Source organism: Haliaeetus albicilla, chromosome 16, assembly GCF_947461875.1.
Source record: "Haliaeetus albicilla chromosome 16, bHalAlb1.1, whole genome shotgun sequence".
In the NCBI taxonomy this organism is placed as follows: domain Eukaryota; kingdom Metazoa; phylum Chordata; class Aves; order Accipitriformes; family Accipitridae; genus Haliaeetus; species Haliaeetus albicilla.
In genome coordinates, this window is record NC_091498.1 from 21,166,026 (window position 1) to 21,191,728 (window position 25,703).

A 25,703-nucleotide genomic window follows, 5' to 3' on the forward strand; every position below is an offset into this window, starting at 1 on the left:
TTTCAAAAAGCAGATCAATCTCTACCATGTGGTAGACCTCCAAGAATTTTCCAAAGGAATTGCAAATCCCGTTAGAGTATCCAATGGTTAAAGAAGGCATTGTCAGAGATTGCTTTTCCTCTTGCCCACTTACGTGGTTATGTTAGATACGTGACCCAGGAGAATGCATGGACCACAAACTGAAAGCCACTGCCTTACACTTAGACCTTTAGGTTAATGCATTGTTTTCTAAACAATTTTTAATTAGTTACAGAAAGAACCCATTAATCCCTGGATTCCAAACTGGCCAAAACCACTAATCTTTGAGCACTAATTTTTATGATTCTCCAGGCTATGATTAAGCAAAGAACGTCGCCTGTTGTCAGAAAGGCCCTTTCTGTGTGAGTTGGTATGAATGGCTTCTATAAGCATCTAGGCTTGTATGGAGAAACAGTTACCTGAAGACAACAGGCCAAAGACAGGAAACATATATGCTGACAAGGTAGTGTGTGCAAGTTTTTCATGGGTTGATAAACTCTGCAGACTAGTAAGCTTGTTGGATCTGCAAGAACTGATAAATAGATCACCAAGAGTCTGCTTAATCTGTACAAGGCCACTGGCACGCACTAGCATCAACAACAGGCTGCAGGTCAGACATTTATTCTCAGGTAACTATGAGAAAATTTGTGACTGTGTGAGTAAACTAACTGTATGAGTGAATGTGACTCTTTTGTGTGAAGAGTTATCTGGCATTAATAACAACTTGATCAAATTAACAACAGCTTAGTGAACAAAATGTGCTCTAAGAAATATCAGTTGTGACTGTCTCTCTCCCCTGCTTGTTGCCTCTATGAGGGAAGAGGGCATTTATAACACTGTTTTGCAATAAGAACAACTTACTAAAGAACAGCTTGGGTGAGGGAGAGGGAAGTCATCATGTAATATGAGAAAAATATTTTTAAATTTGGCAAGAGCCATTACAGAACAATCAGTCTCCAGAAAATATAAGGACATAAGTAAGCAGCAAAAACTCAAGGGTTTTTTGTTTGTGGGTGTGGTGTTGTTTGTTTTTTTGGGGGGTTGTTGGGGGTTTTTTTGGGTGGGGTTGGGGTTGTTTGTGGTTTGTTTTTAATTTCCATAAATTTAGTTCAATTTCAAGGCTGTCAAAAAGCATGCCCACAGATTGGATATTCTTAAAGCAATCTATTTTTAATGAAATATCTGTTTGTTTTACACTAAGATTTGTGTGTTGAAAGTTTGAGAGAGGGACCTCCCATGGCACATTCCTTGGGCCAGCAAAAGAGGAGAGCTGCAAGGCATGGTAATTTCTGTCTTCCTTGAGCAGATAAGTTTTCCTCACTATACTCAACATTGTTGCCTTTTTATATTTCCCTTGTCTTCTGCCTCTTCACCACTTCCATTTCCCTTCCTCTTTGCTGCCATTTCCTCTTTTTCCATGAATTCCCTTTAGTTTCTCCTGCTGCGTCCCATCTCAGCACCTGCTTACAAATGACAAGTGTTCAAAGAATCACTTGTTAATTATTTCAGGTCTACCAGTTTATGATTTTGTACATGTCCATTAAATTACATTTCTTTCAGCCAAGTCAGACCTCCAACAGGAGACATTTTGTAACAGGTTTAATTAGAAAATGCCTAACTTATAAAAGCAACATCTTAGAGTCATAGAGTAATTCAGGTTGGAAAGGACTGTTGGAGGTCATCTAGTCCAGCCTGTTCAAAGCAGAATGAGTGGTGTAATCAGACCAGGTTGCTGGTCTTTCAAGACAATCTGGTCTTGAAAAACCTCTAAGGATGGAGATGCAAAACGTCTCTGGACAGATTGTTCTAATGCTTGTCTTTATAGTGAGTGAAAAGTTGTTCTTTATACCCACTTAGAACTTCGCTTGTTTCAGATTATGGCCATTGCCTCTTGTCGTCCTGCCATGGGCCTGGATCCATTTTCTTGATAATCTTCTCATTGGTATTGAAAGGCTGTATTAGGTTTCCCCTAAAGCCATCTCTTCTCCAGGCTAAATTAGGCCAGCTCCTTCAGCCTTCCCTCAAAAGGCAAGTGTTTCAGCCCCTGAACCATCTTTGTGGCCCTCCATTGGACTCACTCCCATTTATCAACACTCTTCTTTCACTGGAGGTCCCAAAACCAGGTGGAGTTTTCTGGATGCAGTCTAATGAGTGCTAAGTAAAAGGGAATGAACGCTTTCCTTGATCTATTGGCTAAGCTTCTCTTAGTACAGTCCACGACACTGTTAGCCCTCTCTGCTGCAAGGGCACACTGCTGGTTCATGTTCAACCTGCTGTCTACCAAGGCGTCCAGGCCTTTTTTAGCAGAGCAGCTTTCCAGCCATCCATCCCCCAGCCTGTACCTACTGCAAGGGGTTATTCCTTACGAGATGTAGGACTCCAAATTTGTCTTTGCTGAATGTCATAAAGTTCCTACTGGCTCATTCCTCCAGCCTGTCTAGGTCTCTGAATTGCAGCACTGCCCTCAAGCATATATTAATTAATGTCTGCCAATTTGATTTCATCCGCTAATTTGATAAGAGTGCACTCCAGCCTCCTCCAGGTCATTGATAAAGATTGAAAGCACAACTCATTTTCTTGAGTGGGTTCCAAAACACAGCCAAAGGCCAGCCACAGCAGCTGAAACAGAAAGCAGGCTTGAAGCAAAGCTCTGTCTCCAGCAGAATGACATCTGGAAAGGTTTTTGTTTCTTTCAGAGAACCCTCTCCTTTTGCTAACATCTAGGGAGCATATGACCAACCAACCAGTCACTACCGTCAGAGCCAAACTATCCAGCCAATGTTTTACCTGTCCAGTTGTCCACTCATCCAGATCATCAAGTCCTAATTTGGATACCAAACAGGGGGGGAGGGGGGGAGGCAGCTCTTGCTGCTGCATCTCTGAATATGGAGGGATAATGGAGGGATAATCATTCTTTTGTATAAGTCTGATTTCTGTCAGTACAGTTCCATAAATTTATTTAGTTTCCACAAGTTTAGTTACCTCTGAAATCAACTGCTGGCAAGCAGGGTAGATTTTAAGTGTTCCAAGTTCCCTTCAGTGTATCTGAGCTGATTTACATGGATCTTATCTCCATCTTAGTTTTACAGGACATATAAAGGAAGTTTCCCTTTCAATGCAAGCAGCCAAAACCCACATCTTACTCACAAATTTAAAGGATCAATCACAAAACTGGAGCAAATGCACGAGAAGTCACAACTCTTCAAAGCCTCCTAACAATCTTTCAGTGGGCTTTCTCTCAACTACATTTTTACAGGCATACTGATGCAACTGAGTACCCAGTTATAAAAGCATCAGAATCACAAACTAGTAAGGATTAATTCTGACTGTTACTGATATGAATAGTTAGTACCTTATCTCTGCATGGCTGAAAAGCTAACTCTACTACAACAGTGGAAATACTACTTACATAAAATATTTTATTATCTTATTAAGAAAAAGGCAATGTTAAGGATGTTTTACTATATTTTAAAATCTCCAATTCTCTATTTGTGTGAAACTAGCCCAGGATCCCAGATGTATAAAATTATTATGATATTTTTGTCATGTCACAAATACCAAATTAATTCCAGCAAACTAACCCTCATAAATCCACAAAAAGGGAAATGAAATGTGTAATAATACATTAGATTCTGCCTGAAAGGGTTCTGGCCTCTCTGTTTTGACCACCAGAAAGAAAAAAAATAAGGTATATACACTGTTAATAGCAGAGAGAGTTTGGGTTACTTTCAGAGGTACCAATTAATTTTTTTCTTCATGCAATACTTCCTATACAAGAGAAAGTAGAAACATAACTATAATTTCGGGAAAGTATTCTTAGCTGTAGCCATTTTTCAACCCTAGGGATGCACAATCTGCCGTCATCAGAAGATCAGTGCTTCTTATAAGAAATATTTGCTACGACTGCCAGGAATCCCTTCGCTATTGGAAAATTCAGAAATGCTCCATGAATCCCCATGCCTATGTTCAATATATTGCTCAAGAACAACTCCACATATCTGAGTTTCTTAAAAAAATCACACAAAGAGGACTTATTAATCAGAGTCCTTAATAGAATCTCAATTACTAAAAGCAATCTAGGTTGATAAAACTTAATTTTTATTCTGAGTATTTTGAGTATCAGAGAGGTAGCAGGGCTCTGATGTTTGCTGGTTCTTTAGTAAAGAAAAAAAGGAACAGATGCATCTGTTTCAAGGCACCTAAGAACTAGGTTCCTTAGTAATAGTAGAAAGGGCGCTTCCCTTTAAAAGCCTCTGGGAGTATTGGAATAGTCACCTGATAAGCTTGGTTTTAAGTCTGTCACAAAACCAGTATTTTTTTTTTTTTAAGGTATGCAATGATCACACATCTCCATGATTTTACAGAAAACTGTTTTCATGCACAGCATAAAGCAGTGATAATTGGCTCACATTAAGTTGATGGCTGGGAGAAAGTAACATTGTTGTAAAGATAAAAATAATTTAAAACATTTATTCTACATTTCTGATGTAGAAATGTACACCCACCCACTCCCCACCCTGATTTTGGTAGGAGGTCTCATATGCTTATTCCTTCATCCTTTACGTGTGATAGTATAAACATTCTATCATCAACTCTGTTCAAGTTTTACTTTACAAGAAATACATAAATGGAGACAACTAACAATCCAAATGCAAACATACCAAAACTAAGAACTGATGGGAGCTTTGCCACTGACTTAACAGGATGACCTTTTATCTCAGTCTGTAGTACTCATAAATCTGCATCCACACCATTAGTCCCCTTGAAAAACAATTTACTCCACAGGTAGCCACCAGAAAACTAATATAACTAATTATGTAGTAAGAGACTCATTAGAAAGTTAAGAAATGAAGAAAATCTTCCCCTGGATAGCTTGTTTTCATTTGAAGTTTAATCTGATATATTTGCCAAACTAAATAACTTGAGACTTAAGTGTCTGTTAAACTCCTTGCTAAAAAGTAACAAAACCAGTGTTACTGAGCAGTATTTTGCATACAACAAGAATTTTAAGCATGTGTATCTCCAGCCTTCTAAAAATGTTAAGCTAACACACTAATCTAACAACTTTACAAAACTAACAGGCATATTTCCCTGGATCTGTCTGCATGCGATCCACTTATGATCGTAAATGCATGATCACAATTCAACATGCTAGCAGTATTCCCTGTGCATGCATTACAGACAGTATGCACAGGAAAGAAGCTGTAGTCTATACAGCCAGACTCTATATTCAGGTCTTTATTGTATGTCACATTTTCTGAGAACACTCCTAACTTATATGAATAATCACTTCTTACCAACAGAAGTCAATGAACTTGTTGGATTCCTAGTGGCACGGTTAGAATGTCTCCTATGAGGACTACGAGGCCTAGAGAGAAAAATGAACAAGCAAAAATTATGGGAGTATGCCACCAAAAAAAAGTTCTAATTCTCTATAAAAATTTAATGTTAAAAAGAAAGCACTTTTTCTTTGATTAAAAAAATGAAAACAAAAAGGTTTTATTCCAATTTCTCTCATCTCCAAACAACTGGAAAATGGAGGAAGATTGCAGAAAGAAGGAAAATTACAGAAATTGCTCTCACAAAGGAGTTCTGACATTTGCTGATAACCTCATACACTGTGAACTTTTGATTTCTCAGAAAAACTACATTTCTTTAGTTCATTATCATGACTTAAAACTCATGCAAATATGGTACATTGCAAAAAAAAAAAAAAAATTGTCTTTGTAAATTGTTAGTGCTTCCTAAAACTTCATAAACTAAGTTTTATGACTGAAATAATTTCTTAGGCTCCCACACTGATGCTCCCATATAGCAATATGGGAACCTTCTAGATTGAAAACCAGATGAAAGTCTCAAATGACTACAGAAAATTAAATGCTGACCCAGCAAATAATGCTACTTTTAAGGGGCTGCATTCTGACTCTTAAATAATCTTGAAGTTTGGGGAAGTACACTATAAAAACACAAGCAAATTATAGTATAGATTTATGATCAATACTTTCTGATTATCTTTTCCCATGTTTTAAGTCTAATGGCAGGTCAATAAATTAAAAAAAACAGGTCAAAAAGTATGCTTTATCAGAAGACTGAAAATTAATTCAACTCAAAACTGAATTGAAGTTTTCAACTTCAAACAGGATTATTATTTCCATTCAACAGTTTACTTTCACATATGCTTAACGTCAAGGTGGTATTCTTGCCCTGTCTACCTGAATGGGCCTAAACATCTGCTTCAAAACTCACTGTACTATAGTATTCAAGCTAGACATTTAATTTGTCCAACCATCTAGCTTAGAAACATTATCTACTTGAATTTTCAACTGATACCTATTTTATTTCACACGATCAGGAATGTGGTCCTATCCCAGTTTTCAGGTGCTAGGGAAGTTCTTTTGCAGCTTCACTGAAACAGTAAGGAGGACTTAACAGATACAAGGGAGGAAGTGAAAGAAGAGAGTTGGGAAAGAAGCCTACATTTGTTGCATCTGTTTTTTTAGGTAGCAAAAAAGTCCAGTAACACAATTTCCAATGCTTTCAACTCTGGACTTTAGAAGAACTGAGCATATCTTAATTGGCTTTAGAAGAAAATTTTAAAGATGCTGGCTAATAATATCATGCTATTCTAATATCTTAGAATATTATTTCATGAAACAAAGTTAGTCAGCAATGCCAGACAATCAACAATATTTGTAAGGAAAGAAACAATATACAGTAACAGTAGCTTCACCAACATCACCTTAAGTTATATAACACAGTATGTGTTTTAAGTCAATACCAAGATAATATGCACAAGACTGGAGGGTACATTTATTCTGAAAGATATATGTAATATGCTAAACCTGTCAAAAGAAGATAAGGAGCATTTTCAGCTGTTCAAAAACTATAAAATGCTAAGTATAAAAAGTAAATAAAATCCTTGCAAAAGCTATTAGTTAAAAAATGCAAAGCATTTTTATGATCACAAGCCTTCCTTGGAAATTTTCTGCCCTCACAAATAAGCCTTATTATACAAACTGTCATACATTGCAAGTCCACCTTTTGCCAAAAACCTTCCTTCTTTGTTAAAACACACTTCAGTAATTTAAGGATCATGCAAACAGATTGTTTTTAAGAACAACATAGTTTGTTGCTGCATTTCCTTTCAATAGACAAACCAATTAGAACAGGTTGCAAATATTATTGCTACAATGTCTATTTTTCAGCACAATACTAAGAATATTGTTATAAGATGGTAATATAGCTAGTTCTTTAATTCAAGAAGGGAACAGACAACACAGGCTTTGTACATAAGATACACCCATTTGCAAGAGTCAACACTGATGGCTGACCATACCTTCAGAAACTTACATCTTTAGTATTTAAAAAAAAGTAATTTTTTAAAGTCTTACAAGGATTAACTTCCTAACTCTACATCAGTCTACAAAGCTCTTATTGGTTCAGTGGAAATATTTATATGATTAAAGGCAGCACTACTGGTGTACATATATAATTAGTAGACCAGAATTAGGTATTTAGCTACTGAACTGAAAAATTTCCGTGTGTGTGTGTGTAATAATTCAGGAAACACAAAAATGCTCAATTGTACTTTTTATTGATCTCAGTTGTTCTTTGACTGGGTCTAAGTAAAGGTTAAAATTTGGACAGATGGACGGTATTGCACATTGCCATGCACAGAACATGAGGAATCCAACTGTCACTCATCCTTGCAGTAGGTGTAGGATTGTAGCATACACATGCACACCACTATATGTCTACAAGAGGATTTGACCAAGCAATTTTTTCCTCACCAGGCCACATTTTATTTGCTAGCAAAAGGATGGACTTAAAAGTTACAGCTTTTAGTCCAAATTATGCAAAGCTTTGATTTACATTTTTGTTTTAGTTTCAAATTATGCTATTCTGAAATATAAGAAAGTTCATGTAAATTTACAATATACTGAGTCATGTTGGCAGGCTTAGTATTATATGAACCTCTACTCTTTCAGTATCAACTATATTCCTGTCCGTGCCAAACCCCCCATCCAAAAAATCATCATCAAAATGCAAAGACAACAGGATCGATTTACAACTAGAGATACAGCAACAATACTTTAATACAATATAAATTTGAAAGCAATATTTTAGAAACACAGGTCCTGGAATTACTGTACAATTTATGCACAGATTGGTAATGTATTATATAGTACCTGTTAAGCAGATTTTTATCAATTTCTACATCTGGCGTAACAGCATTCTCTGGAAGAACAACAGAAGGTGTACTGCATGTTGTCCCTTCAACAGTAGTGTCCTGAATGGTTTGTGACAAATATAAAAATGTAGTTAAACAGAAATTCAAAACACTGAATATTGATGCTCTATGTGGAAATTAATGTGTATTGCTCAATTTTGGTAAAACAGAAAATGACTGAACTAAGTGAGAATTAGCTCTCACTTGATAAAACAAATGTGAATTAGAGGCCTATACTTAAATTGCTAAAAAGTGAAGATGGAGACCTGGAATATCCCTTTTCTTTACAAATTTTTAATGCACACAAGCTAAATTCAGTAAGAATGGAACTAATAAGCAAGCTTTAAAATGGTAGACAAACTGATTTTTTACACAGCAAACCATTCCTCTACTGAAGTACACATACAACACTTAGTGAACTTAGGAGCTGAATGCAAGAGCAAAAAGCAGCTATGTATAACAGGGCTAAATTAGGCACACAAACCCTCCAAACTGTACTAGTGTGCAATGAAAGCTTGAATAAATGCAGTATTAAGAGTACACATGCAATCCAAAAAAAACAGAAAATAATTGTAAGGTTAACTTGTTAGTGTTCTACTTAGTTTTCCCTCCCATGAATTGGAAAAATATTTTTTAAAATATAAAACTTCAGTATTTAATAAAATACAATATAGTTAATTGACAAAAGAAGCTGGCACTGAATATCAATGTATGCTTGCCTTCTTAAAAAATATGAGAACTTGTTGCAAGAACTTAACCCCAGACCTTCTACCACAATGATGCCAATCAGCAAGGGAAGAAATCTGTTTCCTGTGAGATATCACAAATGGAGATGCAGCAAGTTGGAATAAAGAACTGTGCATTTCTCATACGTAGTAAAAAAATTATTACTTCTACCCCATGTACTACATTCAAATTCACACACACACACGAAAAAAAAATAAAAATCAACCCCTGTACTGTTGAAAGGCTACATAAGCAATCTGGTGTTTACAGTCAGTCAAGAAGTTGAAGAAAGTGATTCACATAAAATCATGCAAAGGGGGGAAAGTGTAGGCACCTGTTAGAAGTTGCAATTTTTCTTTTAGAGTACAGTCATGAGGTAAGTAGAACATATCATAGCAGCGTAAGTATTTATAGCTGGAGGGAAAGCTTCCCAAAAGCAGCAGGGGACTGCCATCAATCAACTTGTAAAACTGAAAGAATAATTTGTAAATTCTCAAATCCTAATTGCTTCTGCTAGGCACTGGTATGTACAAGTATTTTAATCTATTTAGTTATTTGGAGTCTAATTTTTTCTTGAAACTATATCCCAAAGTTTCTTAAGAAAATTTTACTTCAGTTGGCATTGGATTAGAAAATAGAATAGAATAGAATGGAATATTTTCAGTTGAAAGGGACCTACAATGACCATCTAGTCCAACTGCCTGACCACTTTGGGGCTGACCAAAAGTTAAAGCATGTTATTAAGGGCATTGTTCAAATGCCTCTTAAACACTGACAGGCCTGGGGCATCGACCACCTCTCAAGGAAGCAATGCTTCTGAATTTTCTAAAAGAGCATGCTTGCTATCCATTGCACAAAGCCAATTACATTCAACTGTTATAAACATCATTTTGCTTTTATTGAAATAGCATTTGCTGTCAGTTTTGCTTGCTCCTTTTAAGAATGTTTCCCTACTAGAGGTTGACACAAGTGTAATGAATTCAGAATAACATTTATTTTGGTAATATTCATTAAACAGGCAGGTAATAAAAAGTTGTTATAAAAGCACTAATTCAGGCATTTACAGAATGATGCATGTAATAGCTCACAGTTTAACAAGTCAACATTTTAGAACAGAGAAAATTAAATAATTTCAATTATTTGAAATAAATGCCATCAATGAATAATTATTTCAGTCATCTACTGTCATGTGGAGAAATTAGCATAGTCATAAGGTTTGTTACAATAAACAAGTAGCCAAGAGTATAAATTGAAATGGAATTCCATACATCCAGAAAGCTAACAGTCACATGACTGCTAATATCTATCAGATACAATAGAACTCCTTTCAACACCTCTCTCAGTGCTGCATTTTATTCTTGTTGAAATGAGGTATTTTCTGATCAATTCAAACAAAACGGTATAATATTAAAATATATAGCATAACCCTTCTTCCTCCCAAAGGCAATAAAATATGCTTTGGGTTGGACATCTAGTTTAGGATTCTTGATTCTGTTGTAAACAGCTTTTTTTTTTTTTTTTTTACTAAAATAAATACATTCCTCGCAGCTCCACACTTTTATAGTCATAATTCTCATATGACGCTCCTCGGCAAGTTTACATTGTCAGTCACAGGAAAGCAGGATGGGAAACATGCCAAGAAAATAATACAAAGATTTAAGTTTAAGAAAAATATCCTTGTAATATTGGAAATGTCAGAATATAAAAGCATGATATATTATGTAATTCAAGTGCACAAATGACATTGTATGATAACAGTCTGAAAGCAAGTTTTAGTAGTATTCTTGAAAATGTTACTAAGTAACAATGTATTTTGTCTAACAGTCAATGACAAAAATTCAGGTGACTGCCCTGCTTGTAGGGCAAAGCAGCTGAGTACACATGTACATTGTTTGTACTAATCTCATGACTGCCAAAGAGCAAAAGCTTTTGAATGATGTAACATCAGCCTTGGAGTCATTCAAGTCCATTTTAGGACTCTAAAAACAGCTCATTGAAAAAAGAAGAAAAGAGAAGAAAAAGAAAAAGGCTGTACCCAAGTCTGGTTCAGGTCAGGTAGAATACATTAATCTTGGTCAGCAGCTATGTAGCTCAACCTCTACACAGGTGAAAACTCATGCCTCTATTGTCCAAACCTATTGCACATCTGTATAGGATAGGGGCAGGAAGAGGTAGAGCATGAAGCTCTTTTCAGGGCCAGCTGGCTTGAATCAAAAGAAATCTTTGTACTATGAAGAGTACTCAGGCTGCTATATGCAGACCTCGGAACAGAAGGTTTAACGGGAAGCTTAAGCCGTCTCACAGTTGCACATCTGCACAAGATGATACATAAGATTTCCACCACCATCCCATTGACTGCCTGTAACTGGTCTCTCTGTTAGCTTCCACTCAAGTCTGCTCTTCAGCTATTCCCAACAGCCGCCTTATCTCCTAGTACCAGTGACGGTCTGCTACCAAGTCTTTGCTTCCTTTTTGTCCCAAGGCCTCCTCCCATAAAAATGTAGGGTAGAACTGACTCCACTTCTATGGCTCAGGTGGGAACTGATCCAGATGTTCTACAAGGATGACACCATGTGCCATCTAGTCTCGCAGGGAGACTTGCGCAGGTCTGAGAAATGGCACATGCAGTTTGGTCCATAACAGAAGATCTAAGAGGCTCAGGGATACTCAGGGTAGATAGGATCTCCAGACATTCTGGCTGTTAAGCTCTACCAAGCCCTCAGTAAGCATACAGTAAAAGCATTTTTAGAAGTTTTATAATCCAGCCAAATTTGGATAGATTTGAACAGTAATGGGGAAAAAAAACCCCAAACCCCACAAAAACCCCCCTCTGCTAAAAGAGCTACCCTGCCAGGATAGTCAGATGATAAAGCTTTACTATATACCACCTGAATTCTTTGGGGGGAAAAAAAAACCCCAATCCTCTGCCACCTGGTCGTATTCTTAGAAATTAATTAAAGGTCTGGACTGAATTTCAGAACAAATTTGGCCTGAAACAGACACTTATGTGAAAGGCCTCAGAAAAGTTATGCATCTCAGACAGCAGTCTTTTGAGTAAGATGGGGTTTTAAATAACCTTAATTTTAAATGTTTAAGTGAAGTGCTGAGCTTAGAGTTTAGCAAGTAAAGTAATGAAATTCAATTGTAACTGCATCTAGTTGAAACAGACAGGACAACAAAGTAAATGTGGGACATCTCCTTCAGAACAAAAAGATGACATGCAGCAATTTGATAAAAGTACAATACAAATTTAAATAGGAATAATAATAAAAAAAGAAATGCAGAAGCTTCAATGATGGAATAATCAGTGTACGAGAAACATTATGAACATCTGAGGCAGACTTTTCCTCAGCAATCAGAAGAGCCAGTAAATTCAGGATAGAAAGAGAGGAGAAAGCTGGAAATAGAAATAGGGATTTTTTATTTAAAAAGAGGGAAAGATGGCAGCTCACAACCAACCCTGAAAGTGTAGGGAGGTTTATAGGCCACTATAACATAACTGGTAAGGATCTAATTTTCTTTGCTGCAGGTATGCATTACATGTATAGAAATTACATTTTTAATACTAAACACCTGAAATCAGTTTTTAAGAGTATCAGTGAAAGCATATTGTAATAGTATACTATTCTATGTGAAATAAATCTAAAGACATTAAAATATGGAAAGTACTAAAAATGACATCTGATTATGAAGTTCTATAATTTATGGTGGGAGAAATGATTCTGTATAAAACACTTCTAAAATGTTCAATACCTACTGTAACAAGACAGCACACAAACTAAGAGTTCAACTACATACTCTTAATTCAGACAACATTTCAAACAAGGGCCTAAAGTTCTTTGAATTAGGCTAACTGGCCTCACACCTGTGTTAATGGGAATTTCACATCCACTTTCCTGAGGAACACAGAGCTAATGCGTACTTTGATGAATGTTGTTTAGAGTTAGTCAGAATGGTGAACATAGGCTGCTTTAAGAAATACTGAAATGGGAAACCATATTTGTTTTCTCAAAATTAATTTGAGAAATATAACCCAGGTCTTCCCATCATGTAAAAGATACCTGAAGTAAGCAAGAAACTACATGTGGTGTAAGGTTCATTTTCTTTTTCTCAGAACTGTTTTGTGAATGTGTGTGCATTTGTGCATGCAGGGAAAAGGTGGGGAAGCATCTCCTGAAACAGATTGAGGAAGTTGTTAGACACCAGACAGCACTTTAGATAAGATGAGATTTCAGACTTGGAAAGTTTTGTTCAATGGCGGAAAACAAGTCCACAAGTTGTTAGTTCCTTCTGATGCCCTCTCCCTGCTTGCAAGTCCTTATCGCATAATGATAAACTATTTTACTTATTACATAGTCATGCTGTAGAACTTGGACTGCAGCAAGACCCAAGAATGATAACAGGTATGAACAAGATCAAATTCTCACAACACTGGTTAGCTGCAATCTTTAACTTAAGTAGGCTCATGAGCAGTGTGTTGGTTAAAAACCTTCCACTGTTACTTTGTGCCTAAAAATAACAATTTATCTAAACCGAAGCATTTTGCACAGTTAACTGGTTCACCAACTATCACATTATCATAGTTCATTTAAGACCTACCTTTAAAAGGCCTGTATAATGTATAAAAAATTATTTTTAATAATTTTTTTAGATTAGGTGGTTGTAATTCTTCATTTCTCCCATTTGACAAGCATGCAAGGATTAGATTCACTGATGTCTGGTCTTGTAGCTTTTCAGATTTTTTTCTCTTTGAGTATGTTTTACCCAGCAAGTCTTTTGGAATAAAATACTCTTCACATAGGTGAGTTAAAAATAAAATAAATAAATAAAAATCTTCTTGACCTAATATATGTTCTTAGCTAATAGTCTGATGAACTTGCATCCATCTGGGGTGTTTGTCTTAAGTCAGGAAACTAACAGGCAGCACAATGTGCAATTTAGATGGAATGCATGACATATCAGTGTTGGGCTCACTGCTGACAATATTTTCCAACAACGTTAAAGTAGCGGATGTTTTCACCTAAAGCGTAGAATACAGTGTCCTCAAATCCAATGACAGGGATACATTTTTAACTGAGGATGTGCCAGATTATAAAACCTCTCTTTCTTTACACCAGTTTGCATAAAACAGGATGATCTGGATAACCTGTGATTTTATAATCACAGTAAGGTTCTTTACGCCAGCTAAGCTAACAATTCAAAAAAAACCCCACTTTATTAGAACATAAAATTACTTTTTATCCGTGGTATAAAATATTCAAAAGGGAGAAGTATCATCTTTCATTGATTTTTTTTTAATTTATCTGCAAATAAAACATGTAAAAACATGTAGATGCCACAAATTTGAGTAGCAAAATGATGAATATGTCTGGGGAGCACCCACCCACCCTCTGTACAGTTCCAGTATACGTTCAGCTACTGCTGTGGCAAATAAAGCACTGAGAAAGACTACAAACCAAAAAGCAGATTTCCATGTTTCACACATACTTGAATAGCATAGCACCTTCTGTATCTGTAATGGCAACACTAGATGTTTCAAGACTACCGTGAAGTACAAGCCTAAGTTCTTTTCTCAGAGGTTAAAGTTTTCTGTAATAACATCACAAAGGACATTTTTGGACAGCTTTGATATAAATGTTTTCGAACAGACAGACATATAAGCCTCCAGATCAAATTGACAAACAAGTGCATGAGCAACTTCAGTTCTCATTCCTTAGTCTATAAAATATTTGAAGAATTCTAAGAACGTCAACTGAAAGATCATTCATGACTTCATCAATTAATCAAAACACACTAATACATAGCAATGATTTTATTTTATTTTATAAACTCCTAAATATACACAAACAGGTTTCTGCCTCAGGTTTCCAACAAGTGTCAGAAAACACCTTTGTAAGAGTGCTTACTTTGGCTGGAGGAGAACTGTTGTGTTGTGCCTCTTTTGATTGTCCCTTGTCTTCGGGTAAGGTTGGCATGGTGGACAGTGTGAAGCACGTGGAACTGCAATGTGGGCTAACAGGACCATGCACTGCTGAGAATATCTGTTTCAAGTTAGCCTGAAGGCATAAGCGCTGAGAGGCCTTGTGATCTGCAGGCTGTGTTAGATGCCAAAAATACAAATCAAATCCATTTAAAACTCTATGCTCTAACACTTTACAATAACAAACAGTATTAAGGTTTAAAATTAAAAATGCTATCTTGTGTTTTATTAACTTAAGCTTTCAAGGTCAAGTATAACTTAGTAAATGCATTAAATATGGACATCCTTCTATTCTTGCTGCTATTTCCATCTCTTCCCTCTGTTTTAGCAATTTTTTTTCATTACTATGACTGTTTTGGCTGTGACCAAACTACTGTCTCTAAAAATCCTCTACGAAGGAAACGGCATCCTGGATATCTGTAATATGCCTTTTAGTAACAAAGTCCTAATGCTACAGAGTGTGATCTCAGATCTCAAAGAAAGGAGTAAAACTGTAAACCCAGATGGTGGCACTCTTCCTTTGAGCAACAGCAAGCCCTAAGCGCATTGCACAAAGACTTGGTGTACCTCTGCACAAGACAACACTGTGCAAGACACTTCCAAAGCAAAATAGCAGTAATGCCAAACGGAAAAAAAAAAATAATAAAAAAAATCACCACCTATTAGGTGAGAAAATTCCTGTTATTAGTATCAACGGGAGCTACTGCTTTCACAAGGGTATTATTAGCATTAGTCTGAAGATGACAAATGTTATGTACTAATCCTTATAGCTACAGTGTATGTATTACAAGACTTACTATGACACCTACCGGATAGTTAAGGAACAGTCCTCATAAATAAATCATTCAACTCCTTGGTGGTGCCTACAGATGACAGACAATGCAGTTATCAGAGATAATCTGGCACACAGTTTCTCTCTGGACTAGTAAGAGCTAACTATATTCCCTTTACAGTTACGTCACACCTGTGTACAGAATGGAGCTACACACTCCAACAGTAATATAACAACTTCAGTAGTGTGCCAAACAGATAAATATACCCAACAAACATAGGTTCAACCTCCAAAACATGTTATCTTCTCCCAAACCTGAATTACTAATCTCATCTCAATTCTTTTACTCTTCTGGAAATCAAGATACATGGAACAAAGGGGTTGAGATGGGCAGATGATTTGAAGTTCAAGGCACTTAGCAGCATTGTAAGATTAACCTTCTACAGTTTTCCCTTCCATTTCAGGGAAGGGCCAAGAAACATATTTAGGAACATGTTGGTTTATGGAGGCTTACAGTTAAAATTGTCAAAATACTTGTGTTGATTTGAAAAAAAAAAAAAAAAAAAGGCTAAACCATTCACAGGAAATACTGAAGCAGCCTCAGCAGTGACAAGTTCCTCACCTCAGCTTTCACAGAAAAAATTCTGTGTTGTAAAACCTACTGAATGTGTGAAAACTTTGGACTACAGAAGCAGCTAAGACCCATACTTTTTATTAGATTTATTTCACATTATATTGGAAACTTAATTTTGTCTTTTACTAGAGGAATACAAAGCCATCTCACATAAATTTAATGCAGAACGAATACATTGTAAAAATGATCTTTACATAAGTATTAGTGTGTTCAGAAAAAATAATTATTTCACAGAAGTTCTTTGAAAAGTTCTGTAGAAAAGATGCAGCATATATGACATCATTATGAAGACCAAGATAAAGACTTTTTTTGAACAGTCAGCATACATTTTTTTCAGAGCATTATATGCTGTAGGAACAGTGTGTTTCAAGCTTTTTGTAGACATTTTGAACCTGTTACAGGTGAATTTCTAGCTCTCCTGCAGTAAGTGGAAGCTCATGTTTGTATCATGATTTTACCCACCTCTGACTTCAAATAAGAGTAGAGGAAGCTCTCTATGAATAAAAAGAAGATTTTAAAATGTTTATTAAGGCAAAATATCTTGAAAATCCCTAACATGATGGAAAACAGACATTTATGATTACATATATTTTGATAAACCCACAGAGATTAGGCAGACAGCAGTAGCATTAAATATCTGTGTGTTTCAACAGTTAAGTATTTTTGTATCCAACAACAGTCACCAACTTAACAACACATGAAGATGAGATAGAAGCAAGGTAACTACAAAAAAGTGACATGGACTTGCTTTTCATCTCTGTAATGAAATCCTGGCATCCTACACAACTTCTGAGTTTGCAAGAACTCAAATTCAAACAAAAAGAAAAAAGAGAAGATATAAATTTGACTTTATCTAATCCCTCTTAGTTTTTGTTTTAAGAATTTACAATGGTTCTGATAGGCTCAACTCAACAGAATGCTGGGCCTGAAAAATCAGGAACATTTCAAGTCATGACCAAAGTGTATTTGCAGTCCTACATGGAGTTGTATAAGCTATTGTATCAAAGTGGTTTATTTGCGGTCTTAGCTGAGTTCCTAGTACATACTAAACTTAAAAAAGTAATGCAAGTCATATTGAAACAAGAAAGAGCTATTAAGCACATCAAGTTTCAGTTCATTTTTCAGATTTAAAAAGCAAAAAAACTTTAAAAGAAAAAAAAATCAGCAGGCTTGTCTAAGAATAGAAAGGGACAAATCCCGAGCTGTGTTGTCTTAGAGATGCAGCACAGAAAGTACAGCCAAGGGAGAACGGAGGGTAGAATGATGAATTTACGCTACCTTAACAACCCCCAGATTTGGAGTGGACTGAGTTCAGTCCATCTCTGACACAATTAGAACCTTACTCTGACTTCCTTACAGAGTTATCTTGCAAATAGGAAAAAGCTCCAAATCTTTGTGGTGCTGATCAGTAGGAAAATTTCTTCTTCTGACTTTCCATTTTTTCCTAACAGCTCTCCAGAAAGCCCCAGTGCTGAGAACTGTGTTGGAGCTGTGAAAGCTTGCAATTAATTATTCATATTCTGAGGCTTGTAAAACAAATGCAGTCTTTGCACACCTTGACAGCTCTGCTGTAGTTCTCTAAGGTACTGAAGTAAGGGCTACTACTTACTGGTATTTCAACAAAATATATAGGGACATAGTTCAATTAATAAGCTATATGATTTAGAACTCCTGAATGATTATTTTTTCAATCTAAAAGCCTATTTTTAACCTGTGCAGTGTTCTTAAAATCAGTAGTCCAGATCCTTTAAAGACTTTATCATGCTTAACCAGCACAAATACCACATCTTATAAATGCAAATGGATATAACCAAAGGAGCCATCTTCTTGCTCCATGCTATGCAAGGAGTTCAGCCTCCTGAAATAGTAGGAAAGGTAAAGGTTTAGAAATGATGGAACCTTAAGATACTATTGAATAAATGTTCTTCTTCCATCACTGCTGAAGTGACCTTATACCTATTTGACTGGGCAATGAAAATACCCCCAGTAAATGTCAGTGAGAGTCAAAACATATAGAAAAAGGGGACTTCATGAGAACACTCTAACAATAATTAGAGGAGCTTATCTGCATCTCAAATGTAGGAAGAAAAGAAAGAAACGTCCTTGGAAAATTTATTTCCCTGGAAGGTACATTTTTTGTTCTTCAGCAGAGCATTAGGGAGGAGTACAGCTTTGGAACCTACAAAAATTCGCACCCCAATCTACAAAAACAGCTTATAGTCTCACTGAACCCTGAGCCAAAGTGCAGGGAGCATGACTATCCTGGTTTTAAGCCTGGCTCATCTGCCAGCTCAACAGCCTTTGGAATCATGCTGCCATTAGCTTTGCCAGCTTTATCTTCTTTCCACAAGCATAAACATGTTTCAGCCAAAGAAGGAAACGATATGTTAACAATACATGCAATACAGTGAGATACTAACTGAAACAACTGTAATTATTGTCCCTGAAGATATTGAAAGGATAGATAAAAAATACATCTGCACTTTAAAAACAGTCAAGGTGCATAAGCACATGTTAGCACCCTATTCACTAAGACAATTTCAAGATTCCATTATTTCTTTTGTTAGGCATTGATCAAACTCTGTCTGGCCTACCTCTATCCTACCAAAGGATGTCATGAGATTATTGTAGTGTAGAGTAAATGACCCCCCCAAGATTCCAGTCTTTTAGAAATTGCAAGAGCTTCAAAATTACCTTTTAAAATTAAATACTTGTAGAGATTAACACATATGTCACAAGCGGAGTGGATGTGGGAGAAGATCCACAATCAGTCTGCATGAGCCTTTTGCACCTACAAAATGAGTTTAAAAAACCCCACAAATTACCTATCCTATTCACCAGATTCTGCTTATTCCCACACTAAGAAGAGACAATGTAAAGAAAAAAAAGTAAGAACAAGAAAGAAGAGAGGATGGAGTGCTTTTTAACATTTTGGTCTGTTACTGTAAACTTACTGCTTAAAATAGTTAGGAAAAAAATGATCCCCTGAGCTCAAATTTGTAGTCAGATATAGATCAGTGAATGCAGAGAGCTTTCTTTTACCACTGTGTAGACTTAGAGTACAATCTCCAGGAAATGGTGATCTGGGAGCTCTATTCCATAAAAGGGAAAAGTATTTAGAGGCCCTTGGCTTTCAGTGCGTTCTCTCTGCAACTCATTTTACCATAGCAGAGAAAGCTAAGTATAATCAGTTAACTTACCCTCTCTGAGTCACGGCTGAGTACTGTGTTAGTGAAGGCTTAGATAAAGGTGCTTTACTCCATCTCCACTGAGAGCTTGGCAGTTGACCTCAAATGCTCTGTCACGTCACAACAAGGATATATAAAAAAAAGCAGAAATAAACAGTTAGGAAAGAAAGCATTTTAGTAATATTTCTTGACCTCATACTGCCTGCAGTCAAGTCAAGCAACTCTCATTTGTCAACAATGGGAGTTGCATACTCATGAACACAGCTGAACTGCACAATTCTGAGCTGCTTTTTGTAACTTTTTTCTTTGTTGTCCTGCAAAGTGGTCGTAAAACATTACCATATTAGAAAGGTATCTTTTTGCACTCCTTTTGTATAGCTGTAAAAGCATATGGAATTCATGTAGCATTTTGAATTAGGTTTTGCAGCTTTTAAGTACTTAAAAACACTAAACTAATTTCATTCAAACCAAGCATGAGCAAAACAGGGTGTTTTTCTTATGTTTGTACCACAGAATAAGTTTTCAAACACAAAGCATGGTTATAGTATTTAAGATACACAAAGTTTGTTGGCATACATTAGCTATCTCATGAAATTTTTAAAAAACAACAACACAACAAAAAACACCAAACAAAATCTATAAAACCAGATCCAGAATATCTTAATAGAAAACCTTTAATATTTTGCAGAAGGACTTCAAAATTTTTGTATAATAGAAAAATTCACTTGAAAAGAAAAAAACTAAACCTGCAACTAAAGCTGACTCATTTACATTCTTACCCTATGTGACAAGAGATACTATGTGGAAATTGGAAGACTCTTTATTGTCTGCAAGGCAGAAGAAAATTGACTGTTTCCTACTGCATTTAATTTTTATGACAAGAGAGTGGTTTCTCATATTAAATACTTAAGTTTGCAAGATATTAAGATACTGCTTCAGTCAGTTTACCAAAACATATAGTCACAGCCCCAGGACTAATAGAAGGCATCTCTGTGATAACCGTGATGATCTGAGTTCTACTCACATTAATACCCATACAACTGTACAAGGTAAAATCTGGAAGACAAAGTGGTGTTTCTGTTTATAAGATACAGAACACACCACCACTGGGGCATGCAAAGTGTATGCAACTTCAATACATGAATTCAAAGCATCTGTTTTCATTCTGAGAAGTATTGAGATTAATTTCCGAGCATTGATACTAATTCCTGAGAGACTTAATAATTCTTGAAAATCAGAGCACTTTCAGGTTGCAACCTCAGAGACAAGGGATAAATGTGAATAATTCTGTCACAAAAATATTTTAAAGGAAGAAACTAACTGTCCTGGTTTCGACCGGGATAGAGTTAATTTTCTTCCTAGTAACTGGTACGGTGTGTTTTGGATTTAGTGTGAGAATAATGTTGATAACACACTGATGTTTTAGTTGTTGCTAGGTAGCGCTTATCATAAGTTAAGGATTTTTCAGTTTCCCATGCTCTGCCAGCAAGCAGGTGTACAAGAAGCTGGGAGGGAGCATAGCTGGGACGGCTGACCCGAACTAGCCAAAGGGATATCCCATACCATAGAATGTCATGCTCAGTATGTAAACTGGGGGAGTTGGCCCGGAGGGGCGGACCACTGCTTGGGCATCGGTCAGCGGGTGGTGAGCGATTGCACTGTGCATCAGTTGTCTTTTCTTGGGTTCTATTTCTCTCTCTTTTTGCTATATTCCTTTTCATTACTATTATTACTATTATTATAATATTTTATTTTAGTTATTAAACCATCCTTATCTCAAACCATGAGTTTTACTTTTTTACCCCGATTCTCCTCCCCACCCCACTGCGAGTGGGGAGGAGTGAGCAAGTGGCTGCGTAGTGCTTAGTTGCTGGCTGGGGTTAAACCATGACACTAACAAAAGCATAACAAGAATACAGCAAATGTCCCCCAGCTTCTAAAAAACTTCTCTCTCTCAAACTCAGTGGGCACAATCGTCTTCAGGACTACAAGCTACCCATATAGGACTCGCTTTACAGAGTAGCATGACAGGAAAGAATCTCCTTTTCTGCTTCCTGTTTTCCTCATAGCTCAGCAATACATAAAACTTGATGGTTTTCAATACTCTGCTTGAATGAGAGAAAGGAAAAGTTACATCAGGCAGAAGTAAAGTGTTCTTTTGATGCATGTCCAGCCTGATCTGATTGTGACCACTCAGGAGAATAATGGCTAGTTATGACACTCTGCTAAGACTGAAAAACAAAAACTTTGGGGGTGAGAGGTGATGCTGGTCCATTATCAACAAGACCAACTCCTACAACAAGGCATTTGGTTTGGTTATGTATCTAAAATTTTATATTAGATTTTAAAGAAATCTGATAACTAACTCCCACAGAGTTTAATGGATAATGTTTTCTGGGAGTTATGTACTTAACTCCAGTAGGATCCATTCTGGTCCCAACTTTAGGATTTTCACTGATACATTAAGGGAAAAATCAATTAGACCCAATTTCACCCACAGACAATTATTTTTAACATAGTTAAATGGAAGTTTAAGGCTTACTAAAACATTGCAACTGTATCTGAAAATAGTGGGCTTTGCTGTGAAATACTATCAGCCATCTTCATTTGTTTCAGTGATAGTTACAATTTTTGTTTTGTTAGCAGTCAGTGTTTAGGTTTACTTCTCTTACAGCAAAGCAAATAGAGGAGTGGCTTACAATCTTTTTTTGCAAGAATTCTAGGCTGACTTTTATGCTGCAGACAATCAGCAAATAAATGAAGAATGTACATATTTTAGAAACACTGAGGAGCAGTATTTTATAACTTTTTAGACTACTAGACCCAGATTGAAAAAAAAAAAAAGTTTTTTCTTTTAAGGTAAGTGTATTTTAGGCAGCCTGGAAGTTTCCTGATTCCACTTTTTTTAGGGGCAATTGGGAGTTAATATTGCATGAATCAAACTTTTATAAATTACTCTGTTTTGGATGCAAAGTCTTTGTTTTCAGGTTTTGTTTTTATTTAGCACTAAAAAGAATTTAAGGAAATGAGGTTATAAGTAGCATTACCTCCCCATGAACACAAATTATTTTAAGAACTGTAATACAAGTTCGCAATGGTGAACAACGGTTCATTTGTAGTTTTTCTTCATTCTGGGCTTTTCTTTGAATGAATTGGCTTAAGACAAAACTGCAGTAACGTTATTTTATCTGGTTAAGTATGTGCCTATGATACTGGACCCAGCTCTAAAATAGAAAGGACAGCCAAAGGCAGTTATGGGAAAGGATATATTTGCGAGGTTTTTAGAGCAGAAGCTTCTCCCCAGTCATGCCACTGCAAGAACCTGGCACTCCCCACATCCCATGCTGGAGACAACAGTACAGCTGCAGCAGGAGAACCAAAGGGAGGTGGCACTTCCTCAGGGATTCCAGACCTGAAAGCTTTTACTCATCCGGTCTCCCTAATTCAAAGCCTTGCATCCAGCATTAGCTACAGTTACATTAACTTAACTGGCAGCTGTTTCCAGGGTCCTTTTTAAGACATACTCTCCAGAGAACAGAACTGATATGGCCAAGGACTCTGTGACAAAAGAGAAAACAATACATGTATCTCTCTCTCCTTTCCTTTCCTTTTTTTTTTTTTTTTAGCTATCTACACTGTCTGTTTTGTTCTTTATTGCTCTCCAAGTACTCATGCATATTTCTTAGCCAAAAGCAAGGAAGCTTCTTCAGAAATGAGAAGAAACTGAAGTGAATATGAAGCCGTATGTTCAATCTTTCAAAACATAATAGTGAAAGCCACCTAGATATTTCACTGAACTTACTAAAGGTTTATGCTCAAATCCTTAGAGAAAGCTCTCCAAAAGTGAACGAGTTAGAGATTTAAAATTTTAATTATGGTAGATCCTTTACCTCACAGGAAATTGCCTTTCAAAGCCGCATAACAAACCTTTGCTACACATGAAAAACAAAGCATACAAGCATGCCACATGCCAGACTAGGTCATGAAATAGTCATAACTGCCTAACAGATCTTACCATCCAGAAGTTTTTCGATACGCCTCCTGCATTTTAAATTTCAACTAATCATTCCTAAACAAATTTGCTTTTATAATTTCAACAATTCTTTCCCTTGTTTTGTGTAAAAAACCCCAACAAAACCACACACAAAAAACCCCACAAACAATTCCTCCAATGCAAAAAACCCCCACCACTCTACAAGTCATAGATAGCTGTTTCCATAAGTACTGTTAACTTGCAAATAAAAATTTTACCTCATCCTACTTCTTACTGACCTCATTTTTTTTCTGTCAGTGGGCTTTCAGCTAGAATCACAAGAACAAGAAAACAAGCAGCAGAGCCTAGCCAGATGGCCTCTAGGAAAGCAGCTGGGCTGAACTTTGGGGTACTTTAAAATATATATATATTCGGTGAAAAAGATAGTACATGTGATATTAAGAAAAAATTAGGCCCTGATTTATTCAATATTATGCACAAGTTAAAGAACTCAGCCTGCAGTAGCAAGTCTGATGATCAGAAGACTGTCAGATCTCAAGGCAGAGTTGATATGTTTCTTAACTTGCAGATTATTTTTGATAGACTTTAAGGAAATGCAGTTTAAAGGAAGAACGTGAATGTGTGGAGTGGGTGGATATTTGGCATGGAGAATAAGGATTTTTAAGCATAAGGAACAGCATATAAGAAAGTGTGAAGATAAGAGTGGGAGAATGGTACATTAAGTGTCATTCAGGAGGGTAGTTCAAAAGGAATCTAGAACCAGGAAGTATCTGGAAAAAAACCTATTGTCTTACAACATAAAGGCAGTGACCTTAAAATAGGAGAAAATCCAAAAAAGTTGAAAATTATATGCAAGTAAAAAATGCTGCTCTCTTCCTCCTCCTAAACAACTTATTATTTGAAAGCAACATACAAATTTGTTTAGGAGGCAGCATCAGTCTTTGTTCCGTGGTCCTGAAAGATCCCTCTGATGCAGGACCTCTGCATTGATAGATCACCCAACAGAAATTGCTAATAATAGTATTAAGAATACCAGGATATAACATTACCACCAAACATGCTTTTGCCTAAATGAGCATCATGTACTCAGTAACACAGAGTCATTTGGGTTTCTTTTTCTTCTACTCCTTCTCACAGATTTGGAGAAACCTAGGTATGTTTCCACTGTCTGGACTGCATGTATTATACATCACATTCTAGTTATACATTTATTTTTGTCTATGATGTAGGCAGAGTTGGGAGCTTGAGACGATATTTTCTCAAATTGCCACTTGACTATATTCTTAGTTAATGTGAAAAGAGAACAAATTTGCTTGTAGGAAAGGGAGACAGATAAGATCAGGGGGAAAAAAAAAATGTGTCCTTCAGTGCAGATTCATTCTTGTTTAAGAAAAACCTTAAGGTCATTACATGAAGTAATATTTTCAAATGCACTTTTTACATATAAACATTTGATAAACTCTTCTGTTTTCCAGGACAGTTGGGTATGAACTTTGTATAATTTGGGAAAAAAAGACTACCAAAGGCCTAACTTAAAAACATAAATAAGCTGAAGGCAATTAGGGCAGAACACTATTGCTTAGTGACCCAGAAGTCTTGTTGCTAGTCAAGCAAAAAATTTTCCAAATGAAGAAATTAAACAAAATTCTTTCTTTCCCAATTACAAAGGGTAATCCCAGAGGGCACACTCTGTTGAACAAACCAACAATAAATAGCTTTCTTTGGGATCCTAAAATGTAATTGTGGTCTTTCAAGCAGGGAGATTATACTCAGCTCTCCATCTTCCATAGATAAATGACAAAGCAGCAAAACAAGTATTTTACTGTCATTTTATGCTTCCTGGACAAAATCAGATTCACATTTGGTTACTTTAGTGACACAGGCACACATTTTTGTTTGCACTGGAAAAAATCAACACATGCAAAAGAGCCTGCATGTGCCTCAATTCCTTTTTGTGAGAAAAGAATTATGAATCCAGTTCCACTGAGTTTTTTTTAAATGGTGCTCTCCACCAGGAAAGGAGTAACTATAGTATCAACTTATTCAAATAGTCAGCCACTGTGTGGACTTTGACTGCTGACTGCTTATTTGACTACAGTTAACTTACATATTTTACTGTATGATGACCAGACTGGAGGATCAATTGCCAGAATCAAGGAAT

At 36.3% G+C, this 25,703-nt stretch overlaps 1 protein-coding gene across 15 annotated transcripts in view; it reads right to left on the reverse strand.

Annotated features, from left to right (window-relative positions):
- Positions 1–25,703, reverse strand: part of IRAG1 (inositol 1,4,5-triphosphate receptor associated 1) — a 125,560-nt gene that overhangs the window by 30,646 nt on the left and 69,211 nt on the right. For 10 of the 15 annotated variants that reach the window (XM_069803853.1, XM_069803854.1, XM_069803858.1 and 7 more), the window contains 5 exons: positions 19,561–19,658; positions 15,764–15,817; positions 14,881–15,069; positions 8,208–8,308; positions 5,316–5,386 (listed from right to left, as the gene is read on the reverse strand). In XM_069803853.1, coding sequence (XP_069659954.1) covers positions 5,316–5,386; positions 8,208–8,308; positions 14,881–14,949 — 241 coding nt within the window. In that variant the 5' untranslated portion in view covers positions 14,950–15,069; positions 15,764–15,817; positions 19,561–19,658. The remainder of the gene's footprint in view (positions 1–5,315; positions 5,387–8,207; positions 8,309–14,880; positions 15,070–15,763; positions 15,818–19,560; positions 19,659–25,703) is intronic. The other 5 variants (XM_069803864.1, XM_069803866.1, XM_069803865.1 and 2 more) reach the window with 2 other exon arrangements.